Raw genomic sequence first — 21,824 nt, 5'->3', positions numbered from 1 at the left:
TGTTCAATGCTTTGCATCCTTTATGACCCACAATGCAAACAATATCTTTACAAACTGTAATGGTTCACATGGCTTTCTTTAGGTGCAGTTCTCAACCCCAGTGAACTTTTAGTTGAACTGACCACAGTGTTTTTGTGCAACTTGAAACTGTTAGGAAATACTTTCCATGGTAGTGAGGCCCACTTATTTTTGTGCGGCTTCACTTCTGCATCTGTTCTGAGTTTGATTAAAAAGTGGAAGATCTACATGATCTCGCAGCATTTCACAATTGTATAGTATTTATATTTTCCTTGACCTGAAGCTCTTGACAGGGGTGTGAGGAAGTGCCCTTACCTGGCCATCCAGTCCAGTGTTTCAGGGCCCCGGCCCTGGAGTCTTGTCAACACTGCACATTTACACGTGTTTCTCATCAAACACACTCCTGATTTGGTACACATTTGACAATGCTTCCTTTTCTCTATTTGGCTTAACCTTCAATACTCATTGAGACTGTGTTGTTTTTCTAGCGGAAACTGAGGTTTTTGAGAACAATCTCCAAGGTGGGCAGATCTGAAAATGGGTTGTAAAGCCAATGTATTCAAGAATTATCAAGGCTTTCGAAAACTATAATGCACAACCTGAAATTTCACAATCCTTAAACCTATCTAATACCTAAACTTAAAGCTACAACATCTACTTTACTAACTATTAATAAGCAATAAATTAGGAGTTTATTGAGGCAAAAGTATACACAGCAAAATCCCCAGTGTTAATTTAACACTCTGAGTGTGGACACATATAAACACTGAAGCAGTGTTAAAGCTAACAAAGTGATGATTGATCATTATTGAAGACACCTGATGTTAATAAGCAGAATCACCAAAGGAGAAAGCCAAAATTTTTAAGCAACCATTATAGTGGTCAGTGTTTGCATTAGTTGGGCCCTTGACCCTTAAATCTTTAATATTAGATTTTGTTTGGCTGCTGTATTTGAGTTGAAACAGCCAGACAAGCCAAAAGCTCAAGTCACCAGGTGATTATGTGTTACATATTCATTGTTTGATGTAAAACACCTAGAGTCTAATCTCTAAGTTAGTTTTTTTTTTTTTTTTGCTTATTGTAATAGCCTTGACAATCCACAGAAGATCCAGCACTTCCTATACATTTTGGAAAGATTTTTTTTTACAACCTGTTTAAAAAAAAAAAAAAAAAAAGTATTTCACCTAGGCACACATAGACATCAAGAACCAGCCCATGAATCTCAACAATGGTGACAAACGGCATATTCAGATAAACAGATCAACTCTGAACTCTCATCATTTATTCATGCTGCAATGCATGATGGGAGTCATGGATGAGTTCTGATTGGCTACAACACGCTTTTTGATGGTCACCGTTGTTGTGATTCTCACACTGATTCTTCATGTCTGTGTGTCTAAATTAAGATAGACTTTTTTTTTCCTCATCTGCCTGATTATGGCAAAACTGATTGATCTTTTGTTCACAGTTTTTTTTTTGTAATCTGTAAGGAAATTCTATGTCAAATACTCAAGTCACTATATGATGATGAAGTCAAGCACAGTCAACACCATCTTATTAACTTTTGCTCTTTGCTTGTCTGGCTGTTATAACTCAGTAATTGCAGCCAAACAAGACCTAATATTGATGATTTAAGGGTCAAGAGCCCAACTAATGCAAACACTGACCACTATAATGGTTGCTTAAAAATGTTGGTTTTCTCCTTTGGTGATTCTGCTTATTAACATCAGGTGTCTTCAATAATGATCAATCATCACTTTGTTAATCACCTAATTATCTCGTTAGCTTTAACACTGCTTCAGTGTTTATATGTGTCCACACTCACAGTGTTAAATTAACACTGGGGATTTTGCTGTGTACCTGAATGGTGTACTGGGGAGAAAAACGAAAATACTTTGGAGGAGGGAAAAAAGAATTTCCATGGGTCAGTCAGTCCATACTGCTCATAAAAATCCTTTATAACTACAGCAGACTTAGAGGGACGTATGATTTTAGTTGAGGACCTGTCTAGAGAAGTATCTAAGATACAATTAAAGTCCCCCCCTATGATCAAAGCATGATTATCAGCCAACGGAATAGCCCCAAAAACTTTGCTAAAAAAATTGCAATCATCAACGTGGAGCATAGATATTGACCAAAATGACTCGTTTTCCAAATAAGCAATCTACCACAATAACATATCGGCCAAAAGGGTTTCTAATAACACTGCCAGTAACAAATGGAACATCTTTCCTAATAGGAATTGCATCGCCTCTACTCTTCACATTAAAACAAGAATGAAATACCTGATCCCCCCAACACCATCTAAGTTTTACCACATTTGCATTCAAAATATGCGTTTCCTGTAAAAAGGAGTTTCCTTTAGGAGGCGCAGATGTGCCATAATCTTATTTCTCTTAATTAAATTATTAATGTCTTTCACATTCCAAGCCTTCCAAGTCCTTAATTTATCTCAGTTGCCTGGGGCTTAGATATTTTGTCAGAAAGTAACAAATAATAAATTGACCAAAATGAAGCATAGAAAAAAGGACAAAGTACATTACATAAACAATATACAACTTTAACATCAAGGTGTTTGTTATGGTGAACAGGTGGTTATTGAAAGCTGATGTCTAAAACGCTGCACACAAACTGACAAAGCAGTATTGACTAACCATTAACAAGTACACCTATTGCAGGCGGCGCATTCACTTTGCAAACAATATCAAGATCACATTATCATCTCGATAAGATATAGAACAATATTAGCATATATAGTCCGTTATCAAGTCACCAAACGTATCATTCATAGAGCTGACTGTCCATACACGTGGCACGTCGCAGATGAAAACATTTTAAACAAAGATGTATTTGAATGTGTCCATTGAACAGTCAACCATGAATTAGTTCAGCATTACATTACTAACACTACTTCTCCACAGCAGGTGACAAAACACCCTGAATAAACTCAGTGGCTTGTTGAGGGCAATCAAAGAAATGCATCATACCATTGTGGTTTATTCGCAAGCGTGTCGAAGCCGAAGAATTAGTTCCCTCGTCTGATGTAGTTGGACGATAAAGGGTCTCGGGGCCTGGTTTGGTCTCAGCATTCATTCATTCCTTTTATTTATAAAGCACTTTACTACTGCACCTGCAGACCAAAGTGCTGTACAATCAACAGAACATCAACATACAAAACATAAAATCACAAAAATCCAAATAAAACACAGATACTAGCCCAACTCTTCGAAAGCTAATGACAAGAAATAATTTTTTACCCCAGATTTGAAGGCATTTATGGATGTAGTCTCTCTAATCTCAGATGGAAGGCTATTCCAAAGCCTTGGACCTGCAACAACAAAGGCCTGATCTCCTTTAAGCTTTAAATGAGTTCGTGGGACAGTGAGAAACAACTTATTTGATGATCTTAAAGACTTCGATGATTGACAGAAAGTAAAAAGCTCAGACACACATACAGGGGCCATTCCATGTACTGCTTTGAACACATGCAGCAGAACCTTGTATTTTATCCTGAAGCCAACTGGTAGCCATTTGAGAGAGGCCAAGATAGTAGAGATGAGTTGACTTTTCTTAGCACTCACAAGCAGTCTAGCAGCTGCATTCTGGACTAACTGAAGACGTGAAATAATGGTCTGACAGGACCCCACATACAACACATTACAATAGCCCAGACGGGACAATATAAAAGCATTAATAACTTTTTCTAAATCTTTCATCGACAAAATGGGTTTTAATCGAGCAAGAGACCTAATTTGGAAAAAGCAACTCTTAACCACAGCATTAACCTGCTTATCGAATTTCAAGTCTGGATCAAACACAACTCCCAAATTCCTTATTTGGTCATGACAGTAGGCTGACCAAGGACCTAAATAAGTGGCGATGTCGGAGCATCTTCTTAAGTGACCAAAATTCTCTCCAGATTTCAAAGAGAGATACATTTGTGTGTCATCGGCATACAAATAATAAGACATGCCATATATCTTAAAAATCGAGCCCAAAGGCAGCATGTACAAGGAGAACAATACAGGGCCGATAACAGAGCCCTGAGGAACCCCAGAGGTAGATAGAAGCTGTAGATGAAACAAAATCACCATACTTCACCGAAAATACTCTATTTGTAAGATAAGACTTGAACCACTTAAAAACCGTGCCACGAATTCCAACTAATTGAGACAGACGATTTAAGAGAATCTCATGATCTATTTTGTCAAAGGCTGCACTCAAGTCTAATAAAATAAGAGCTGCACAATTACCTGAATCTCTGATCATACGAAGATCATTTACAACTCTTAAAAGTGCAGACTCTGTACTGTGACCAATCCTAAAACCTGACTGAAACTTGTCTAAGACCTTGTTCTTCTTTAAAAAAGACAATAACTGTGAATAAATTATTAATTCTAGAATCTTTGAAATGCATGGTAATTTTGAAATAGGCCGATAATTTTTCAAATCTAATGGATCTAAGTTAGGCTTTTTAAGAAGCAGCTGAACAACCGCTTGGTTAAGGCCCGATGGAACGACCCCATTATAAAGGCTGCAATTAATAATGGAAGTGATACTTGGCCCAACGTTATCCCATATCTCCTTAAGAAGTCGTAAAGGAATCACATCAAACCCACCAGAGGTCCTTCACTTGTGCCAATGATACATACTCAAATTGGTCAAAACAGCTGACGCATGTCGACGTCACCACAGGCTCAGCAGGAGGCACAGGAAAAGTAGATCTAATCATCTCAATTTTTTCCACAAAAAAAGTAAGAAACATTTCACTAGTTTCTAATGAAGGAGTCAAACCAAAACATTGATTGGGATTAAGAAGTCTATTAATAGTTGAAATGAGGGCTGCAGGGACATTACTTTTCTCTGCAATAACATTAGCAAAATAATTTTGGCTAGCAGTTCTTACAGCAGCCTGATAATCTGAAAAATGTTGCCTCAAAATTTGAAGAGAAACCTGTAACTTATACTTTCTCCATTTCCTTTCAGCCTTACTGCATTCCTGCCTAATTGCACATGTATGATTATTAAGCCATGGTGCTGAATTAGACTTAGATTTCCGAACTAAATGGGGCGACCTCATCCAAAATATCTGAGCAAACAACATTAAACAACATCAACAACTCATCTGGACCAACAGCAGGAGAGGGAAACTCAACCAAGTTCACAAACGAGGAAGAATTATAGAAAACAGAAAATTCTGCAGCCGTGGAAAGCGTCATATGATGAGTACAAATCACACCAGGCTGAGGTATAGCTGGTTTACACGGCATAGAAACATTAAACATAACAGGCATATGTTCAGACAACCCATAATTATATACATCCATGTTGCTAATAGGAAGGCCCAAAGATAAGACCAAGTCCAAAATATGACCTCGTTCATGGGTTGGACTAGTAACAACCTGAATAAAATTAAAGGAATCCACTAAATGTAAAAACTCAGAAACCACAGGCTTTTCCAGGCAATATACATGGATATTTAAGTCCCCAAGAATTAAAATATTATCACAAGTTGGCACAATATATGAAAAAAACTCTGAAAATTGCTGTACAAAATCCTTATTATATTTTGGTGGTCTATTTATCAGAACACACAACACAGCTTTCCAGCCATCATACATCATTACTTGTGCCTCAAAACTCTGATAATTCACAGTAGAGAGAAGACGGCATTTAAATTTATTTCTAAAAACACAAGCAAGTTCACCACCCGTGCCAGTATCTCTAGGGGTGCTAAAAAAGGAACAATCATGTGGAGAAAGTTCAATCAGGGGACTCATCTCGCCAACATTAAGCCAGGTTTAGAAATAAAAAGAAAATCCAAATCATGTTTTATAAAAAAGTCATTTAAAATAAAACTTTTATTTGAAAGTGATCTTGTGTTGACCAATGCCATTTTTACTGTACCAGACTCCAATGGGTGTGGAGACGCTCCATCCAAAACAGCAGCCGTCTTGCAGCAACGCAAATTATTCCAGTTTACTCCTCTTGAAACTTGTCGTTGTCGCTGAACCACAACCCGCGAAGACTGCATCAAGGAAACCGGCGAGATCAGACGCAAACAAGAGTGTCTTTCGAGCCGTGGATCTCCCGAAGTCAAGCGATGACAGCAGGAGGCCGGGAAGCGATGAGCTCTGTCTACCACCGGGGTTTTGGCGAAGCTCTCCTTTCCAAAGACTTCAAGAAGGAGTTCCTCCATAAATGTGGTAGGATGTGTGCCCTCAGATTGCTCAGGAATGCCAATTATTCTGCCATTATTTCTCCTCGAGCGGTTTTCTAAGGCGTCGAGTTTAGCCTTCATCCGCTCGTTATCTTTCGACAAAGCAGCGGACATGGTTTCCCAAGAGGCAACGCGACCATCCACATCGACGAGTGATTCTTCAACATCCTTAAGCTTTTCTTACTGTACCTGCAGCGATGTTTTCACAGCCGAAATGGAAGATTTCAGCTCGGAGAGAATCTCCGTTCTGAGCGCTGCGAATATCATCCCCCTGCGCCATCATCCCTGAAGCAGCCATGTCCGCTACCTGCGCATTTTCTTCAGCAATATCTGCAGCCCTCCTCGTATTAAATCTCGGCATTTTAGGTTACTAATGGACTGATTAACCTTGTGCTATAATGCCAAATGCACCGAACATGCAAAGAACTAGAAAAAGTGAATATGACCAAAAGTAATAGTCAAGAGCAGAATGTTGTGCAACTTCTCACTCCGCCATCTTACAGGAAGCCTCGGTACATTTTTTTAACTCCAGCAAGAGACTGTATGACATTTATGTTACATGATTTGACAGATTACGTTAACTACGTGAACGTAGAAAGCGACAACGCACCACAAAAAAAAAAGAATTGAACATTCATGTTTTGAAAACCGCTGGCCCACTTCAAAAATAAAAATAAATCATATTTGAGAGCAAGGGGTATGCTGAGAAACAAATCTAAAAGGAAATTAGAATGTATTTAATACTTCTTGAGTTAAGTCCGCAAAAGTGCTTTTCCCCTGCATTGAACCCTTAGCATTGTCATATAATACAAAAAAAAGTGTGTTAAAGTCAATATATTTTACTAATGGACCTACCTAAAGTAGTATATAATAGTAAAAATATAAATCTTATATTTATATATCTCGGGTGAAACAAAAATGACTACTCCATAAACATTCATCAATGGCAGTTAGCATTCTGGCATTCATCACTATTTATGTTTGTCTTTCTACAGAAAATATTATCAACTTGAAATGATCACATACTAATACCATGTTGTATGTCCAAAAGCAACATGGCTTATTAGTGACCCAAATTACTTTAACTTTAACTCTTTGCTTAAAGTAATGTTTAGTCACATTATTTATATCTATGCTGATCCATTAAGCAGCCTTCAAATTGTATTGGCTCAATTATGTAATAAGAATCCGTTGATTTCAGTCTTATCTTTGCGGTTGATGTTTCCACATTGCTTGCATAACATGTCAACTGCTGCTCAACCTGCTCTGTCTTTTGATTGTTTAAAGAAATTATTTAAAACGGATCTTTTTAGTGAAACATTTAAGTTGTAATCTTACAGTGGATGTTAATGTTATTGTATTAGCATTGTGATTTTATGGAATTGTGTTGTTTGGTTGGTTGTTTGTTTAATTCTGTCTTTTTTCTGAGTGTAAGAAAGGCGCATTACAAATAAAATTTATTATTATTATTATTATTACAGTAAACACTGTTTCCGTTAAAATACAATACATAAATTATTATGAAATAATGAAAATATGTAACGAATGATCCACTGTAGGCGAGTTGAAATAGAACTCAAGTGCAGCTTTATTTACAGTGAAGACATAATCCATAACATAATCCAACAGACTTCACTTAACTTGAACAGAACAGACCTGACTTGACATGATTAGATTCAACACAAACAGACTTGGCACGGCATGAACAGACTCACCAACAGCAGGGTTACAACATGAATACATGACAAGAGACAATGGCAACATGAGGGCTATATATACCAAACAGTGAGAGTCACATGACACAAACCAACCAATGAGAAACAGACACATGACTTGAACAACCAATGAAAACATGACACATAGAACTAAGGAACCAATAGCAGGAATACAACAGGGCAAGGGAAGCAAGACACAAACAGCATGAATCAAACTACAAATTAAAAGACATGAAAACAAGAACATGAAACAAAACCCAAACAACTTCTAAGGGTGGCTCACGGACTCGTGAACAGTCTGCACCGACATCAGTGGTGGATCCATCACACTAGCAAACAATCCTTTTAGTCCTTCTAGTCTTGGCCCAAGCTCTGCATCAGCAGGAGCTTGGGTACTATAACCCCCCCAAAAAAATCCTTTGAGGAAATTTTGCAGAGAGCCGTAATGTGTCAAGATTCTGGTGTGGCAGCCATCTTAGCGTTAGCAGACACTGGCTTGGCCTGCGTGACGTTAGCAGGCCTAGGAGCTGCAGACATGACGTGAGCGGGCTGTGGCATGGGGGTTGCCGCAGGATTGCGGGGTCCCTCATCCGCCATCCCGTCAGTAAAAGTAGAGCCACTTAAACGGAGTGCAAAGTCGATGTATCGTTCAAGTGACCAGTGTGGAGTATTGCGTGGCATGAGTTGTGATGTTTTTATGTTTATGTTTAGTTTTATTTATGTAAATAATAATCAGAAACTGTATTTGAAATGAATGAAATCAATAATTAAATACTGATTCAGCAATTCAAAGAAAAGCCATTATTAAAAAAAGTCACATATTTGAGTTGAAACATGGCAAACTAACATCAAACAAATGCTAATGTCTGTGGTCCCCCTCACATTATAAAAAATAGTCCTAGCTTGAGTTGGCACATTAAGACGCCAAATCTGAGTTAATTTTTACAGCCCAGAAGCATCTTTTCTTTTTCTCTAGAACTTCATCAGTCGAAAAGGGATATAAGAGACGGCATGAATAATCTAAATTAACTTGTGATATTGTTTTACTTGCTTCAAAATAGGTATCAATTATATATATAACACTATTTTAAGCATGTGTGGATCTCACACCAACCAAGGGCAAAATGAGACGCCCTTCCTTACAAATGGTGTTAATAACATTAAATGTTATTACAATGTCTGTGTCAGAGTAATAATATTGGTATATAAGGTCATAATTGTATTTATACACATATACACCATGGTTTATAAGGTGTTTTTTTTTTTTTTTTTTTTTTTTTTTATTTAGAAAATGTAAAAACCTCATAGGGGGCTTAATTTCTGCCAGAAAATAACATATATGGCCCTTAGAATTATGAGGACACTGAAATAAACCTAAGCGTCATTGTAATGCTGATGAGTAACCTGCCATTTTTGTCCCTGTAAACCATATATTCAAAAACACACACATACATAATTATACACACTCAAATGAATTGTTATGGCTATAACCACATAGCCAAAACGAGTCAGAAAACTGAAATCAGATCAGACCCAGAAGAATTAAGCTCTGTTAAAACATTCATGTTCATTTTTTTACATTTGTATAGAATTTTTATGTTTTGTGTAACAAAACGCTCTCTCTGCGTTCAGGTTTGACTGTAGTAATAATTCAAAAACAGACGCTTCAAATCAACTTTTAAAATAAACAAACAAAAAACCTTTACAAAAAGTTGTATTTGAGAATGTCTAAATATATATCTAAACTCACAACTTAGTAAAAATATGTATTTATGTCTAAAATTAGAGAATTTATAGGCCTTTTATATAGAGCTGTATAGGAATTTATGGGCTAAACCATGGAATTGCAGATGTTTTTCTTATTTTACTCCACCAAATGGCGCTAATCTGACTTCAAAAATTGGATTTTAAAGGCATTGGGCCATATTTATGAACCACGAGCAGAACAAATTTTTGTTTTCAAATTGTTTGTAAAGCCGTTCTGACACAAACTTTCGAATTCATGAAAATGTTCATATTTTCAAAATGTTAGTTGGTACGAAAGAAATATATGAGCACCAGAGGAGAGACCCTTTAACAAAGCTCCCAGACCGAATGGCATTTGTGGCAGAACCCTTAACCACTGAGTGGAGCAGCTCAGTGTGGCATTTCATTCATTGTTTCAAGCATAATTGGATCAAGCTATAGTTCCTCACTTATGAAAAACCTCTGCTGCAGTACCTATCCCTACGTGTGAGAAAACGCACCCTTTTAATAATTACCACCCTATTGCGTTAACCTCGCTAGTTATGAAAGCATTGGGAACAGAGTTTAAGTTACAACTTCTAATAGTCATGGGTGAGCCGTTAAAATTTGCTTAACACGTTAAGGGAGGCATAGGTGATGCAAAACTGTTCCTCTTGAATACCCTCCATTAACCTTTGGAGAGTGGGAGCACTTTTGCTAGACTGTATTTTTCAGATTTTTCCTCTGTGTTTAATACACTGCATCCCATTATTTTAGCAAAGAAACTTGTAAATGAATACAAAGTTAGTCGGGCTGGTTCTTTGGGTCTTCTTTTGGATTAACATGTAGGCAGCAATGTGTCAAGGTGAATGGAGTCACTTTAGACACACTTTATACATTAACTGGATCTTCTCAAGGCTCTGTACTGTCAGTGAATGTCTTCATACTGTATACTAACAAGTGTTGAAGTTCTCAGGATAATTGTCATGTTGTTAAACACAGTTCTTCTATACCTGTTATCAAATTTTGAGTATTATGATAGTCTTGCCGTTCATGAGCAGTGTTGGCCAAGTTACTTCCAAAATGTAATACATTATATATTACTAGTTACTGTCTTTTAAAGGTAATTAGTTACATTACAATATTACTGTCTCTGAATTGTAATGTGTTACACTACTTTTGAGTTACTTTCACCAAAATATCCACAGAAGTATGACTAGGCATTATAAAATACCAAAATGTAGTTTATTGCTGCTCATTATACATCCAGTGGAGGGTAATGAGGTAGGTCAATATATCCTAAAATTATAAAATTCGATCAGCGGAAACAAACAACAAAAAAATACTAATTTTTATAGTCATTTTTGGTTACATAGGCCATTCAAAACTGCAGTGCCTTTACTTTTATTTCTGTTATCTCGTTTTGTTATTTATAGTTTAACGTAATTTTTGTTGAAAATCAACTCATTTTATTGGGAGTATTTTGAGCTTTTCATTTCTCATGCTTCCTGAGAGACTTACAATTACAAAATGAGTCTAAAAAAGAACAACAGCAAGAAAGTCTTCTACGACATTCCTGAAGGACTTCAACCTGCGGGTGGGTGACTACTTCACGGTTTAGTCTAGATTTGACTATCCTTACCATACCTGAATAATCATAGGGTTGAAGATAAAAAGACACACCTCATAAAATAATGGAAATGTGTATTTTATCTACCTTTGCAAATATGTGAATCTATCCCCTCCCCTTGTGTCCTAAACCCTGTAAAAGACAGAGTACTTCGATATTCTCTGCTCACTCGTTGCTTAAGTTTCATCATGAAACTGTTCGTTTTTCTTCTGTTACCGCACCTCTCTCTGAGTGAGGTTGGGCAGAATTTTAATAAGTGCAATCAGTTCTTTTTGAGTAACAGCCCTCCTCAGTTTACACCAGCACTGAGCTCATCAGCACACATCTGTCAGTGTCTTTGGGACAACAATGATAAACCAATTTATCTTTATGCAACTTTATACAATACAGCATGGAGGATCCCCATCTACTCTGCGTATGTGTTGAAGAGCCCACACATGGGCAGGTGTGACGCCTGGTTCATCGAACCTCAGGTAACTGTTCAACTGTATTTTCCCACGTAGGAGGAGACGTTCTCGCAACGTTCCCTAAAAGTTGTCTAAAGGTGACGAATGTCCCTAACCTTTACAGGACATTGGAGACGTTCCTAAAACGTCCTCTTTTGGTTACGAAAGTGCTGGTACTCAATGTTCGTTATACGACTTTAGGGGCACGTTCCATTTTGGTTATTTTTTGGTCACATAAGAACGTTACAAAGAGGACATTTGGGACATTAACAGAACGTTCTCACATGGTCCTCTTTTAGTCATATAATAACGTTCACAATACGACTTTAGGAGGACGTTATTGGTTATTCTGTGGTCACATAACAACATTACAAAGAGGACATTTAGGACGTTAACACACTGAAAAAATGTTTTCATTCATCCAGTTAAAAAAATTAGATTGAAAAAATGTTTTCATTCATCCAATTACAGAAATTTAGGGTAATGGTTCACATCTATATTTTATAACTTGAGCCAATGAAAAATAAATAAATTGCACTAAACAAAATTTCTATGAAAATTATTTTATAAAACCTGGCACGAAAGTATATTTTTCTTGTCAATTAATTTAAATTCTAGTTTTGATCTAAACAAAAGATATAGATTTAATCAAAACAAAAATTCCCATTTAAGAAATAATTTATTAAAACAATTTATAATTACTACAACTGACTTCCAGTCACAGCCTTAGATAAAATCAACTGAAATAAAAGATGAAATCTCTCAAGATCTCAGCAGAGGAGGATTAAACAACTCCACAAACAGCATCAGCAGCTTCACTCATTACTAACCAGTTTGACTTAACTTCTGTCATATGTCTAAAAAGTTTTTATTGAAAACAGAGGTTTAGTGTTGAATGGTTTGTTTGAAGTCACCATTAATGTGGTCATTGTATGCTTTAGTTGTGCTCTTGACCCTTGACTTTTTAATGTTAGCTTTTCTTTGGCTGCTGTAACTCTGTGTTTGCAAAGCACATTTGTTATGGTAAAAAGCCAAAAGAAAATATGATCAGGTAGTGCTGGCTGGTTATTGACAGTAACGTAGTCATGTACTGGCCTGACACGCTGATCTCTCTCAAATCTGAACCTATGAGCATTTGATTGTAAAAATAACTTTACATTGTTGATAAAAGTAATGATTTAATTTGAACATCTGTTCTGTTTAACCACACACAATCATCAAGAATCAGCATATGAAGCTCAATGATGGTGACAATAAACAAAAAGCTTCATGCTGCAGTGCATTCTGGGAACTCCAATCAAAACTCAATAATGGCTCCCAGAATGCATTGCAACATGAATAAATTATGCACCTGAATTGTCTTAGTATTTTTTTTATGTTTACTATTTGCTTTAATTTTTGCTATTTGTGTTGCAACTTATTAGTAGCTTGTTTTTTATGATGTTCAAAGATCTGTTTATCTGAATATTTTGTTGATTGTCACCATTGTTGAGATTCTTACGCCGATTCTTCATGTCTATGTGTGCCACAAGTCAATCCTTTTGGTGCACAAAACAAATGTTCACATGGTCAAAAGCACAGTCAGTAAACTGATAAGCTACTGTAGTAAACAATGCAACAATCAATGAGTCAAGCCACTATATAAAGGTTTCACCAGCATCAAGAGGCCAATATTACCTGATTGCATTTTATCTTAGCTTGCTCTGCTATCATAATGTGCTTTCTCAACACAGGATTGCAGCAGCAAAAGAAAAAAAAAATAACATATATTTTATGTCAACAACCAAGTGACCAACTAAAGCAAACACTATTCACCAAAATGGTAACCTTCAAATGTAATTCACTAAAACTGTGAAAATAAACCTCTGTTAATTCTCAGTAAGAACTTCTGCATGACAAATAAAGTCAAACTGTTTGTGGAGTTTAATCCTCCTTTGCTGAGATCTTAAGAAATGTAATGTCTTTTATTTCAGTTGATTTCGTCTGTGACTGGATGTCAGTTGCAGTAATTCTAAATAATTTATAATCTTATTTCTTAAATGAGAAATTTTGTTTTGATTAAATCTATATCTTTTTATTTTGATCAAAACTAGAATTTAAATTAATTGACTTTCTTCAACAAGAAAAATATACTTTCATGCCAGGTTTAATAAAACAGTTTTCATAGAAATATTGTTTAGTGCAAATTATTTATTTTTCATTGGCTCAAGTTATAAAACATAGATCCGAACCATTAACGCCCTGAATGTTCTGTGAATGTCCTCTAAATAACATCCCCTAACCCTTTAAAGAACTCCACATCATGACCGTCTCGGAACGTCCTGGGAACGTTACTAGGTGACGTCCTTGACACCAGCGTGGACGTTCTGATAAGGTTTGGGGGACGTCACATTTCCAAATAAAATATGGTCCTCTAAACGTCCCAAGAATGTCATGAATGTTCTGTAAAGGTCTTCCAAATAACGTCCCCCAAACCTTTAAAGAACTCCACATCGTGACCGTTTCAGAACGTTATGGGGACGTCCTTGACACCAGTGGGGACGTTCTGAGGACGTTCTGGGAACGTAACATTTCTAGCGGGGTTATAGCATATGTATTTGAAATGTCAATAATCAATTGTAATTATGACTAAAACAGTCTGAGATACTTTGTTGCATTTTTCTTGCATGTCCTATAGCTGGATAGTATAAATGAGCCATGCATGAGAGCTGAAGGACCCAATAATGGTAATAACCAGGCTGTGAATAGTGACTATGAAAAGTCTAATTATGACAAAGGTCACCTCTACCCGGTGCAGCACACAAACAATCATCTGTCCATGCTGGCCACCTCCACCCTGACCAACGCCGCACCACAGGATCTAACCTTCAATCGGGGTCAATGGAGTAAACACGAGACGGCTGTTATTCTTGATCTGCAGTCCTGTGATGAAGCTTATGTGGTGACTGGTGTAGTTCCTGATACTAACAAAGGAATTCCAATAAGTAAACCAACAAATAATCCTAGAGTTACTGTCTCAAAGTATTACTGGAGAGCCACCTGTTGTAAAAAGGGACCAACATTTATAGGGAAGGGTTACTTCGGTCCTGATAACAATGGCAAAGTGCAGTCATTACCAATTACAGGACCTACAGGCCTACAGCAAAAGCTGATCAACGATTACCAAGTGAAGGATATTATCATTTTCCCAGTCTTGCCTCCAGGCCACAAAAGACCTTTGACAGATGTTTGTAACTAGTTTAGCTTTTAATAATGACCGGTTATAATATTATGATATTATCAGCTACATTAATATTTTGGTTTGAATTAACTATGCAGAGCTGAGAAAGTAGCCTATTCTGTGAACCTAAATCCTTATTGTGCATGATAGTCGTCTTCAGAAAGCATTCTAATGATTTGTACATTTATTCTTACAATCAATAAATGTTATAACAAAAAAAAAAAACATTTTTATCTGTCCCCTCCCAGTATTTTAAATCCATTCACTGGTCATTCTTTCTGTCTTTCTTTCTTTCTTTCATTGTTGTTATCATTATTATTGTTAGATATTATTATTATTATTATTGATTATCCCCTTCATTTTGTTTAACCTCCTAATTAACATTTTTATGTTAGCTAATTAAAGCAGGTTGTATGTTTTAAGCCCAATCATGCTAATAAAGTTTTGTCTTTATGACTGTATATCTGTAGGCTTAACTATGACACTGTAAGTTTTTCAGAATCAGAAAGAGCTTTATTGCCAAGTATGTTTGCGCATACAAAGAATTTGTTTTAGTGTCACAGGCTTCCAGTGCACAGAGACAACAACAACACGCAGACAATAAAAATAAGATGAGAATAAAAAAATACACATATGTAAATATAAATAGACAAAAAATTGAAAAATAACTAGGAAATAAATAAGTGGTATGTATAGTTGTGACACAGATGATAGAATGGAACAGAGTAGAAGGAGATGTAGGGATGTACTAGGATGGAGGTGGTAACAAACAAATATAAGGCTATTGCACATTGTTATTGCATAATGGGGGGAACATTTAACTGTTCATAAGGTAGATTGCCTGGGGGAAGAAACTTGTGTTCTTGTGCCTGGCCGTCCTGGTATTTGGGGCTCTGTAGCACCGGGCAGATGGCAAAAGTTAAAAAAAGGGAAGGACTATATTAATTGATGGATCATTAACAACCGTTCAATGGATTGAATAATTATATAAAAATTTAAGATGTCTTGAAATCAATCATCATTGAGTTTAAACACTTTATAAATCCATTGCACGGGGTGTTAAGCAAAATGAGCTAAGCCGTTATTTATAAATGGACTGACCTACATATATTATATTATATTAATATACTGATTAGAAAGTGGGATTTGTGAATTTGCCTTGAAATATTACTTAATATTACTTTACAAAAGAAAAAAATATACACATTTGATTTTGGAAATGGGAGACGTTAAGTTTGAATGCGATCTGCCATGTTGATGTAATCTTCTTTTAATTTTTATGGTGGGTTCCAATCATGATTTATCAGATGTATACCACCACCTGTCATACCAGAGTACATAGCAAGGATTGTGGTCCCATAACTTTGATGTTAACATGTGACCTCCGACGTTATAACAAGTTCAATAATCACTTAGTGCTAGCCCACCCCAACACTTTCACACAATGATAATAACAAATGCAGACCCATGCTTAATTGTACTATATATTTTCTTACTGAAAATTGTGTAATTTCATTAAAAAAAAAGACTAATTCATTCTTTTCATATGACATGCACGAAAACACATAAGACAAATAAAGCTGATATGAAAGCATTCATTTTCAATCAAGCTATGATTTAAAGCATGAAGTAATGACACAACTGCTTTATGTACTGACATTAAGAAACAGAATAAAAATGATGAATGAATGAAATTAACCATCACATGAACTGCATTCATATACAAGTCAACACCACATGAAACAAAGCTTTATTTGAACTTAATGTCACATATTTACAGGTGGTGAACCCCGCATCCTACTGCTGTATCAACACAGCTGTGCCGATTCTAGTTTTATTTGGACCAAGCAGCTGACCACCGTGCCCACCATCGCCTGTCTTTACCATCCATCAGGTCCCTCAAAGCAATTAAACCTCCAGCAAATAATTCCCACTGTTATTTCTAGGGTGCTGAGGAACAACCCTGTGTAGGCCGGCAGCCTGTACCCACCACCAGGGAAGTGCGTCCTCGGGGATGGTGGCTATCCTTGTCTGAGTGCACCGATCTGCCTCATCACCCCGTACAGAGAGTCTGTGCAGAACACAAAGCATGACAGAGCGAGCCTTTGGCATGATGAAAACACGCTGTTGTCACGTAGAGGCCGATAAATTCCACATCTTTGTCGTCGGAGTTTCTGCCTGCAAGTGAGAGGAGCATGTAATTAGCGCATACATATAAAATCTGGGCGCCAGGCACACATTTCTGAATTCGTCTAAAAAGTGAAAATCTGACCACAACCATGACAAAAGCCACAGGTAAGACGCGCCATTTGGAGCTTGCGGAGCAGTCAACTTCCCGGCGTGAGAACCCTGTGAAACGTGGTGATGCTAACTGCGAATTTGCCAACAGTGCAGAATGCTCAATTTTTATTTGAGGTTAGTTCACTCAAACATATAAAATCAGTCATTTTTTACTCAATTTCATATCATTTGACCTTTCTGTTTTTGTTCATTACACTATTTGTTGATGCAATTGAGGCTTCTAAAAGTTAGGCTTTATTGGCCAATATTGTACGATTAGAAACCAGCAGAATATATACTTGACCAAAATCACCTTTATAACTACAAGTTATATAACTAGCTTATTCAACTTGAATCTAAAAAGTAACTTGTGCGACATGTAGGACATAAGTCAAATGTATATGGCCATTTTTTCCTTTTAAATATGGATATTTCTCTTAAGGCGGGCGTACACGGTGCGATTTTTGAGGTCGTACGAGCTCGCATGCGATTTTTTTGGTTATCGGAGGAAATCGTCTCTTCTCGTATGGTCGGGGCTCGTATGGTGTGTGAGAAATTACGAGACGAGCAGAGTCCCTTACGAGCACTTCCGACCTCACGATCATTTTTAAACATGTCAAAAAACTTCGGGAGCTGTCGGGTTGCTCCATTTCAAATGCAACAGGCATGAATTCGTAGCAAGTCTCAGCACCACGATTCTGAAAAAGCTGAAGTAGTCTGCTGGTCATGTCATTCAGGTCAGTGAAACTTAACATAACTGCAGTTCCATCATCAGTTGGATGTGGGAAACCTTCAGCCGTTCTGGAATGTGAATCAAAATATCCATATCTTCCAGATCCATCTCTGAACACAGCAAAGCACTCTGGAGAAACCATAAGCAGTGCATGGCTGACATCTGTTGAGAGACACTGAAGTCTTTCATCAAGAGGAATCCACCATCTTTCCATTTCAGGAGTTCCTCTGGCTCTCAGATATCCCATCAACACTTCTGACTTTTGGACGTTGTAGGTGTGGTTAGAAGTTGTGATGCTCACAGGTACTTCACCCATGCTAAGATGATTCCGTCTGAATCTTCCTTCAGCAATAAGCTGCATTTTAATGCCAACATACAAAGCATCACCCTCCTCTAGCACTCTGTCAAGATCAGGCTGTTTGAACAAAGTTCCCTCACTGTGGTACGCAAGGAATGTCAGAGCTACACATGTGCACTGATGATTTCGTGAGAAAACATCATACCTTGCATCACTCTGGCAATGAGACGCCTGCACGGATAGAATTCTAGATGTGTTGTCACCATCTTCGCCATGCTGTCTATCAGAAATTTGAGCAACACCTTTACTGATGCTCGTCCATCCTGTCAGGTCTACCTTTGTCCAACGAAGTTTTTGAGCCTGGGATCTCCTACCTTTCCGAGGCATCCTTTAAAAGGTCAAAAGACAAAATATGAGAAAAACAAAAACATGAGAATAATTCATGATATATCTGACCAACACATTAATTACAAAGAAATAACTTGGTCAAAAAGTTGGTCAAAGAGTTGGGAATTCTCCAACTTCACTAGCATATACAGACACAGAAATTGTGTAAATGAGATGCTCTATCTGCAGAGATGCTCTGAAAACACCATCACATGCTGCATATATGTAAACAAAACAGTGCTTAATTTTCAAACACACTCCACATTAGAGTTAGTTTATTTAGTTAAAATTACAGCATTTTGCAATTTTATGATTATAATACTCAACCCTTTTTGTATCTAAATGGGATCAAGTGACCCAGGTTTAATGTCCTAATCATTTGTTCTGTTTGGTTTTCAATAACAACAACAACAACAACAACAACAACAACAAGAATAATAATAATAATAATAATAATAATATTAAACAGGTTATCTCTTAAATAAGTGTTTAGCAAACAACTGTCACCTTTGCTTCATTATGAGTTTAAACAGATATCTGATAAAAAATGACTGTAAAATGGTTTTAATGCTACAGTTAAAAAGTGATATATTCAATAAGCATTTTTATACAGTATATTTTCAAAAAATATTCACTTACTTCACAAAATGCTGAAGTGATACAACCTGCAAAGTATTCTCAAGAAAAAAAAAAACAAGTTAGTTAATTGACAAGAAAAATAACTTACAAATACAGCTAATTTGTTTTTGTTTATTTATATATTTTTTTAATAAAAAGAATAGCAGTAAAAACAAATTATGAATTTAGTATTAATAGGAACAAACTTTTTTTCCAAACAAAAGAACAGATGAAACACAAATTATTAACCTAGTATTAAAAGGAATTAACTTTTAAAGGAAAAGTAGTATTTGAACACAAATTGTGAACTTAGTATTAAAATGAATGAACTTTTTTTTTTTTTTTTTTTTTTTTTTTGGGGTGGGTGGGTAGGGGGTTGGGGAGGGGACGGGAGGGGGCGGGTTTGGGGGGGGGTGGATGGGAACAATACAGAAGAACTGCTGCTTGGAGAAAGTCCAAAACCTGGAAAAGAAAGACATATTAGGCAACTATAATGATAATCATATTGAAAGAAAAAGACAGAGCATCATTTAGGCATTTTGCACACTAACCAGGCGTTCAGCTGCAGAGAAAAATGCAAGGTCGTGCTCTGAATAGATGGTCTGCAAAACAAAAACAAACAAACACACACACACACAAAGCCGCTAATCCTTTATCATTTAAGATAAGGTGTGTTACACAAATAACATACACAACTAAAATTGAACGTAGAAAAAATTGTAGATTCATCATAAAATATAAAACAAAGGCATCCCTAAATGTTCTTCAGTGTGGTTTGCGAGTCTGTTCAATATAAATATTTACTGACATGTAAAGCTAAATGATTGAAATCCTGGCGAAAAAGGGTTTGTGACCTACCACCTTTTTTTGATAGACAATATGACAAATGCACTGTCGTTCAAATTTGCAGCCACATGCACATGAAGCAAAATGTAAAATGATTGCCAAGGTTCACTTTAAAAATGCAGTGCTTTGTAGTAGATTGTTTTTTCATTTTAGAAAATTATTATTTGTCATTGTTACTAATTTAACTTTTTAAAAGACACGCAGAGCATACCCAGATGACCTAGCCCATGGTAATTTCATGTTTGAATAGATGGTCTTAAAAAAACTGTCTTAAAGATACATACTGAGTGGTCAATATTATATAATCATGCTTTTATGATGCCAAAAAGCATCCCTAAATGTTCTTCAGTGTGGTCAATTTTCAATAGAAAATTACCACATTTCAATGATTTTTTGAGAGTTTTTTAACATATAATAATTTGATTTTCCTCTGTGCAGTTTACTATTTTTTATCACATGCTGTGACCACAGAAGTGCTTTATAAAATGAATTAACTTATTGTAACTGATTGCTGTAGTAGTATGTGAAAATCAAAATGATAAACCCAGATGCACACCACATTCATTGAGCAGTTCAAGTTTTCTGATGAACAACATTGTACTATCCCATGTTATAAACATGAAAACAAAATTGTTAATTGTAACATAACTGATGATGGATAATCATTCGACATATAAACATTACAAATGATAGTATCTACAAACTAAAAACGTTGACAAACTATTCATGATTTGTTAAATTATTACTGTTCTCTGTTTAAATGGACAAATTTTCACAAAAAATAATGCAGCCCATCTTGGTATCTATACTATCATGGTACTACAAAAATTGGCACGATCTTTCAGAGAGAAAAACTGTTTATCTATAACTTACAGCAAATTAAAAGGAATGGTTCCCCCTCCAAATAAATATCATGTCAAAAATGTGGAAAATTACAAGCAAGGTAAATCACAGAATTTCACCTCACCCCCATGCACATCATGTAATAATGTTTTTTCATGCAGTTTAATTTTTTTAAACACTGTAATTAGTCACAGGTTCTGAAGTCCTATAGTGCATCAATAACTCATTTGTATCTCATTTAAATTGTTTTGTCACATGTTCATATTTTAGCCATATCGGGAAAAAAAAACATACCGGGTATTGTGCAGTGGAGAGTTTGTAGTGCTCGTAATGCTGTAGTCTGAAACAGAAAAATAAAAAGTCAGACATAACTTGTTAAAATCTGTTGACCCCATAAGCTACCACTACTGTCAACTTTCCCATTTACCTTAAAACTCGCCTAAAACTGTCAATCATTTCTCCGATTACAGTACAAGATTTCACATTTTCTTAAACCTGCATAGTGCACCTTTAAATGTACTACAAACAAATAATGCAACAAACCTCAAAAATTGCTCAGGAGATAAAGCTCAATGATCAGTCTAAACAAAGAAAGAAAGAAATACAATGAATAATTGACAGCACACAACTGGGTCAGTTATAAACAACAAAACACGTCTACAACTTTCAGTATACCTCTTATGACTTAAACCAGAAAAAAAAACCTCAATTTATACTTTATATAAACTTTGAATATGCTGTCTACATCCAAATATAAATACGTTTATGGTACATTTATAGATATTGCAGGCATAAATATAATTAATAGGCATATGTAAAATATATCAGGACACAGAAAACACATT

At 36.2% G+C, this 21,824-nt stretch overlaps 2 protein-coding genes and 1 long non-coding RNA gene across 3 annotated transcripts; 1 reads left to right on the top strand and 2 right to left on the bottom strand.

Annotated features, from left to right (window-relative positions):
- The first annotated feature begins 11,494 nt into the window (after positions 1–11,494).
- LOC127160537 (endonuclease domain-containing 1 protein-like) lies at positions 11,495–15,116 on the top strand. Its single transcript, XM_051103170.1, has 2 exons — positions 11,495–11,781; positions 14,432–15,116. The coding sequence occupies exons 1-2, from the start codon at positions 11,497–11,499 to the stop codon at positions 14,990–14,992; spliced, it is 846 nt and encodes a 281-aa protein (XP_050959127.1). The 5' UTR covers positions 11,495–11,496; the 3' UTR covers positions 14,993–15,116.
- A 1,911-nt stretch (positions 15,117–17,027) lies between these two features.
- LOC127160534 (uncharacterized) lies at positions 17,028–19,566 on the bottom strand. The gene is made up of 3 exons (XM_051103167.1): positions 19,312–19,566; positions 17,880–18,673; positions 17,028–17,152 (listed from the first exon to the last, which is right to left on the bottom strand). The coding sequence occupies exons 2-3, from the start codon at positions 18,670–18,672 to the stop codon at positions 17,028–17,030; spliced, it is 918 nt and encodes a 305-aa protein (XP_050959124.1). The 5' UTR covers position 18,673; positions 19,312–19,566.
- A 120-nt stretch (positions 19,567–19,686) lies between these two features.
- LOC127160539 (uncharacterized) lies at positions 19,687–21,565 on the bottom strand. Its single transcript, XR_007826772.1, has 4 exons — positions 21,523–21,565; positions 21,274–21,319; positions 19,842–19,892; positions 19,687–19,752 (listed from the first exon to the last, which is right to left on the bottom strand). It is a non-coding gene; the product is annotated as an uncharacterized LOC127160539 (long non-coding RNA).
- Between the last annotated feature and the right edge of the window lie 259 nt (positions 21,566–21,824).

This window comes from Labeo rohita, unplaced genomic scaffold, assembly GCF_022985175.1.
Source record: "Labeo rohita strain BAU-BD-2019 unplaced genomic scaffold, IGBB_LRoh.1.0 scaffold_379, whole genome shotgun sequence".
Lineage (NCBI taxonomy): Eukaryota > Metazoa > Chordata > Actinopteri > Cypriniformes > Cyprinidae > Labeo > Labeo rohita.
Note: the sequence above shows the minus strand (reverse complement) of the source record. Positions and strands in the feature narration are given on the sequence as shown.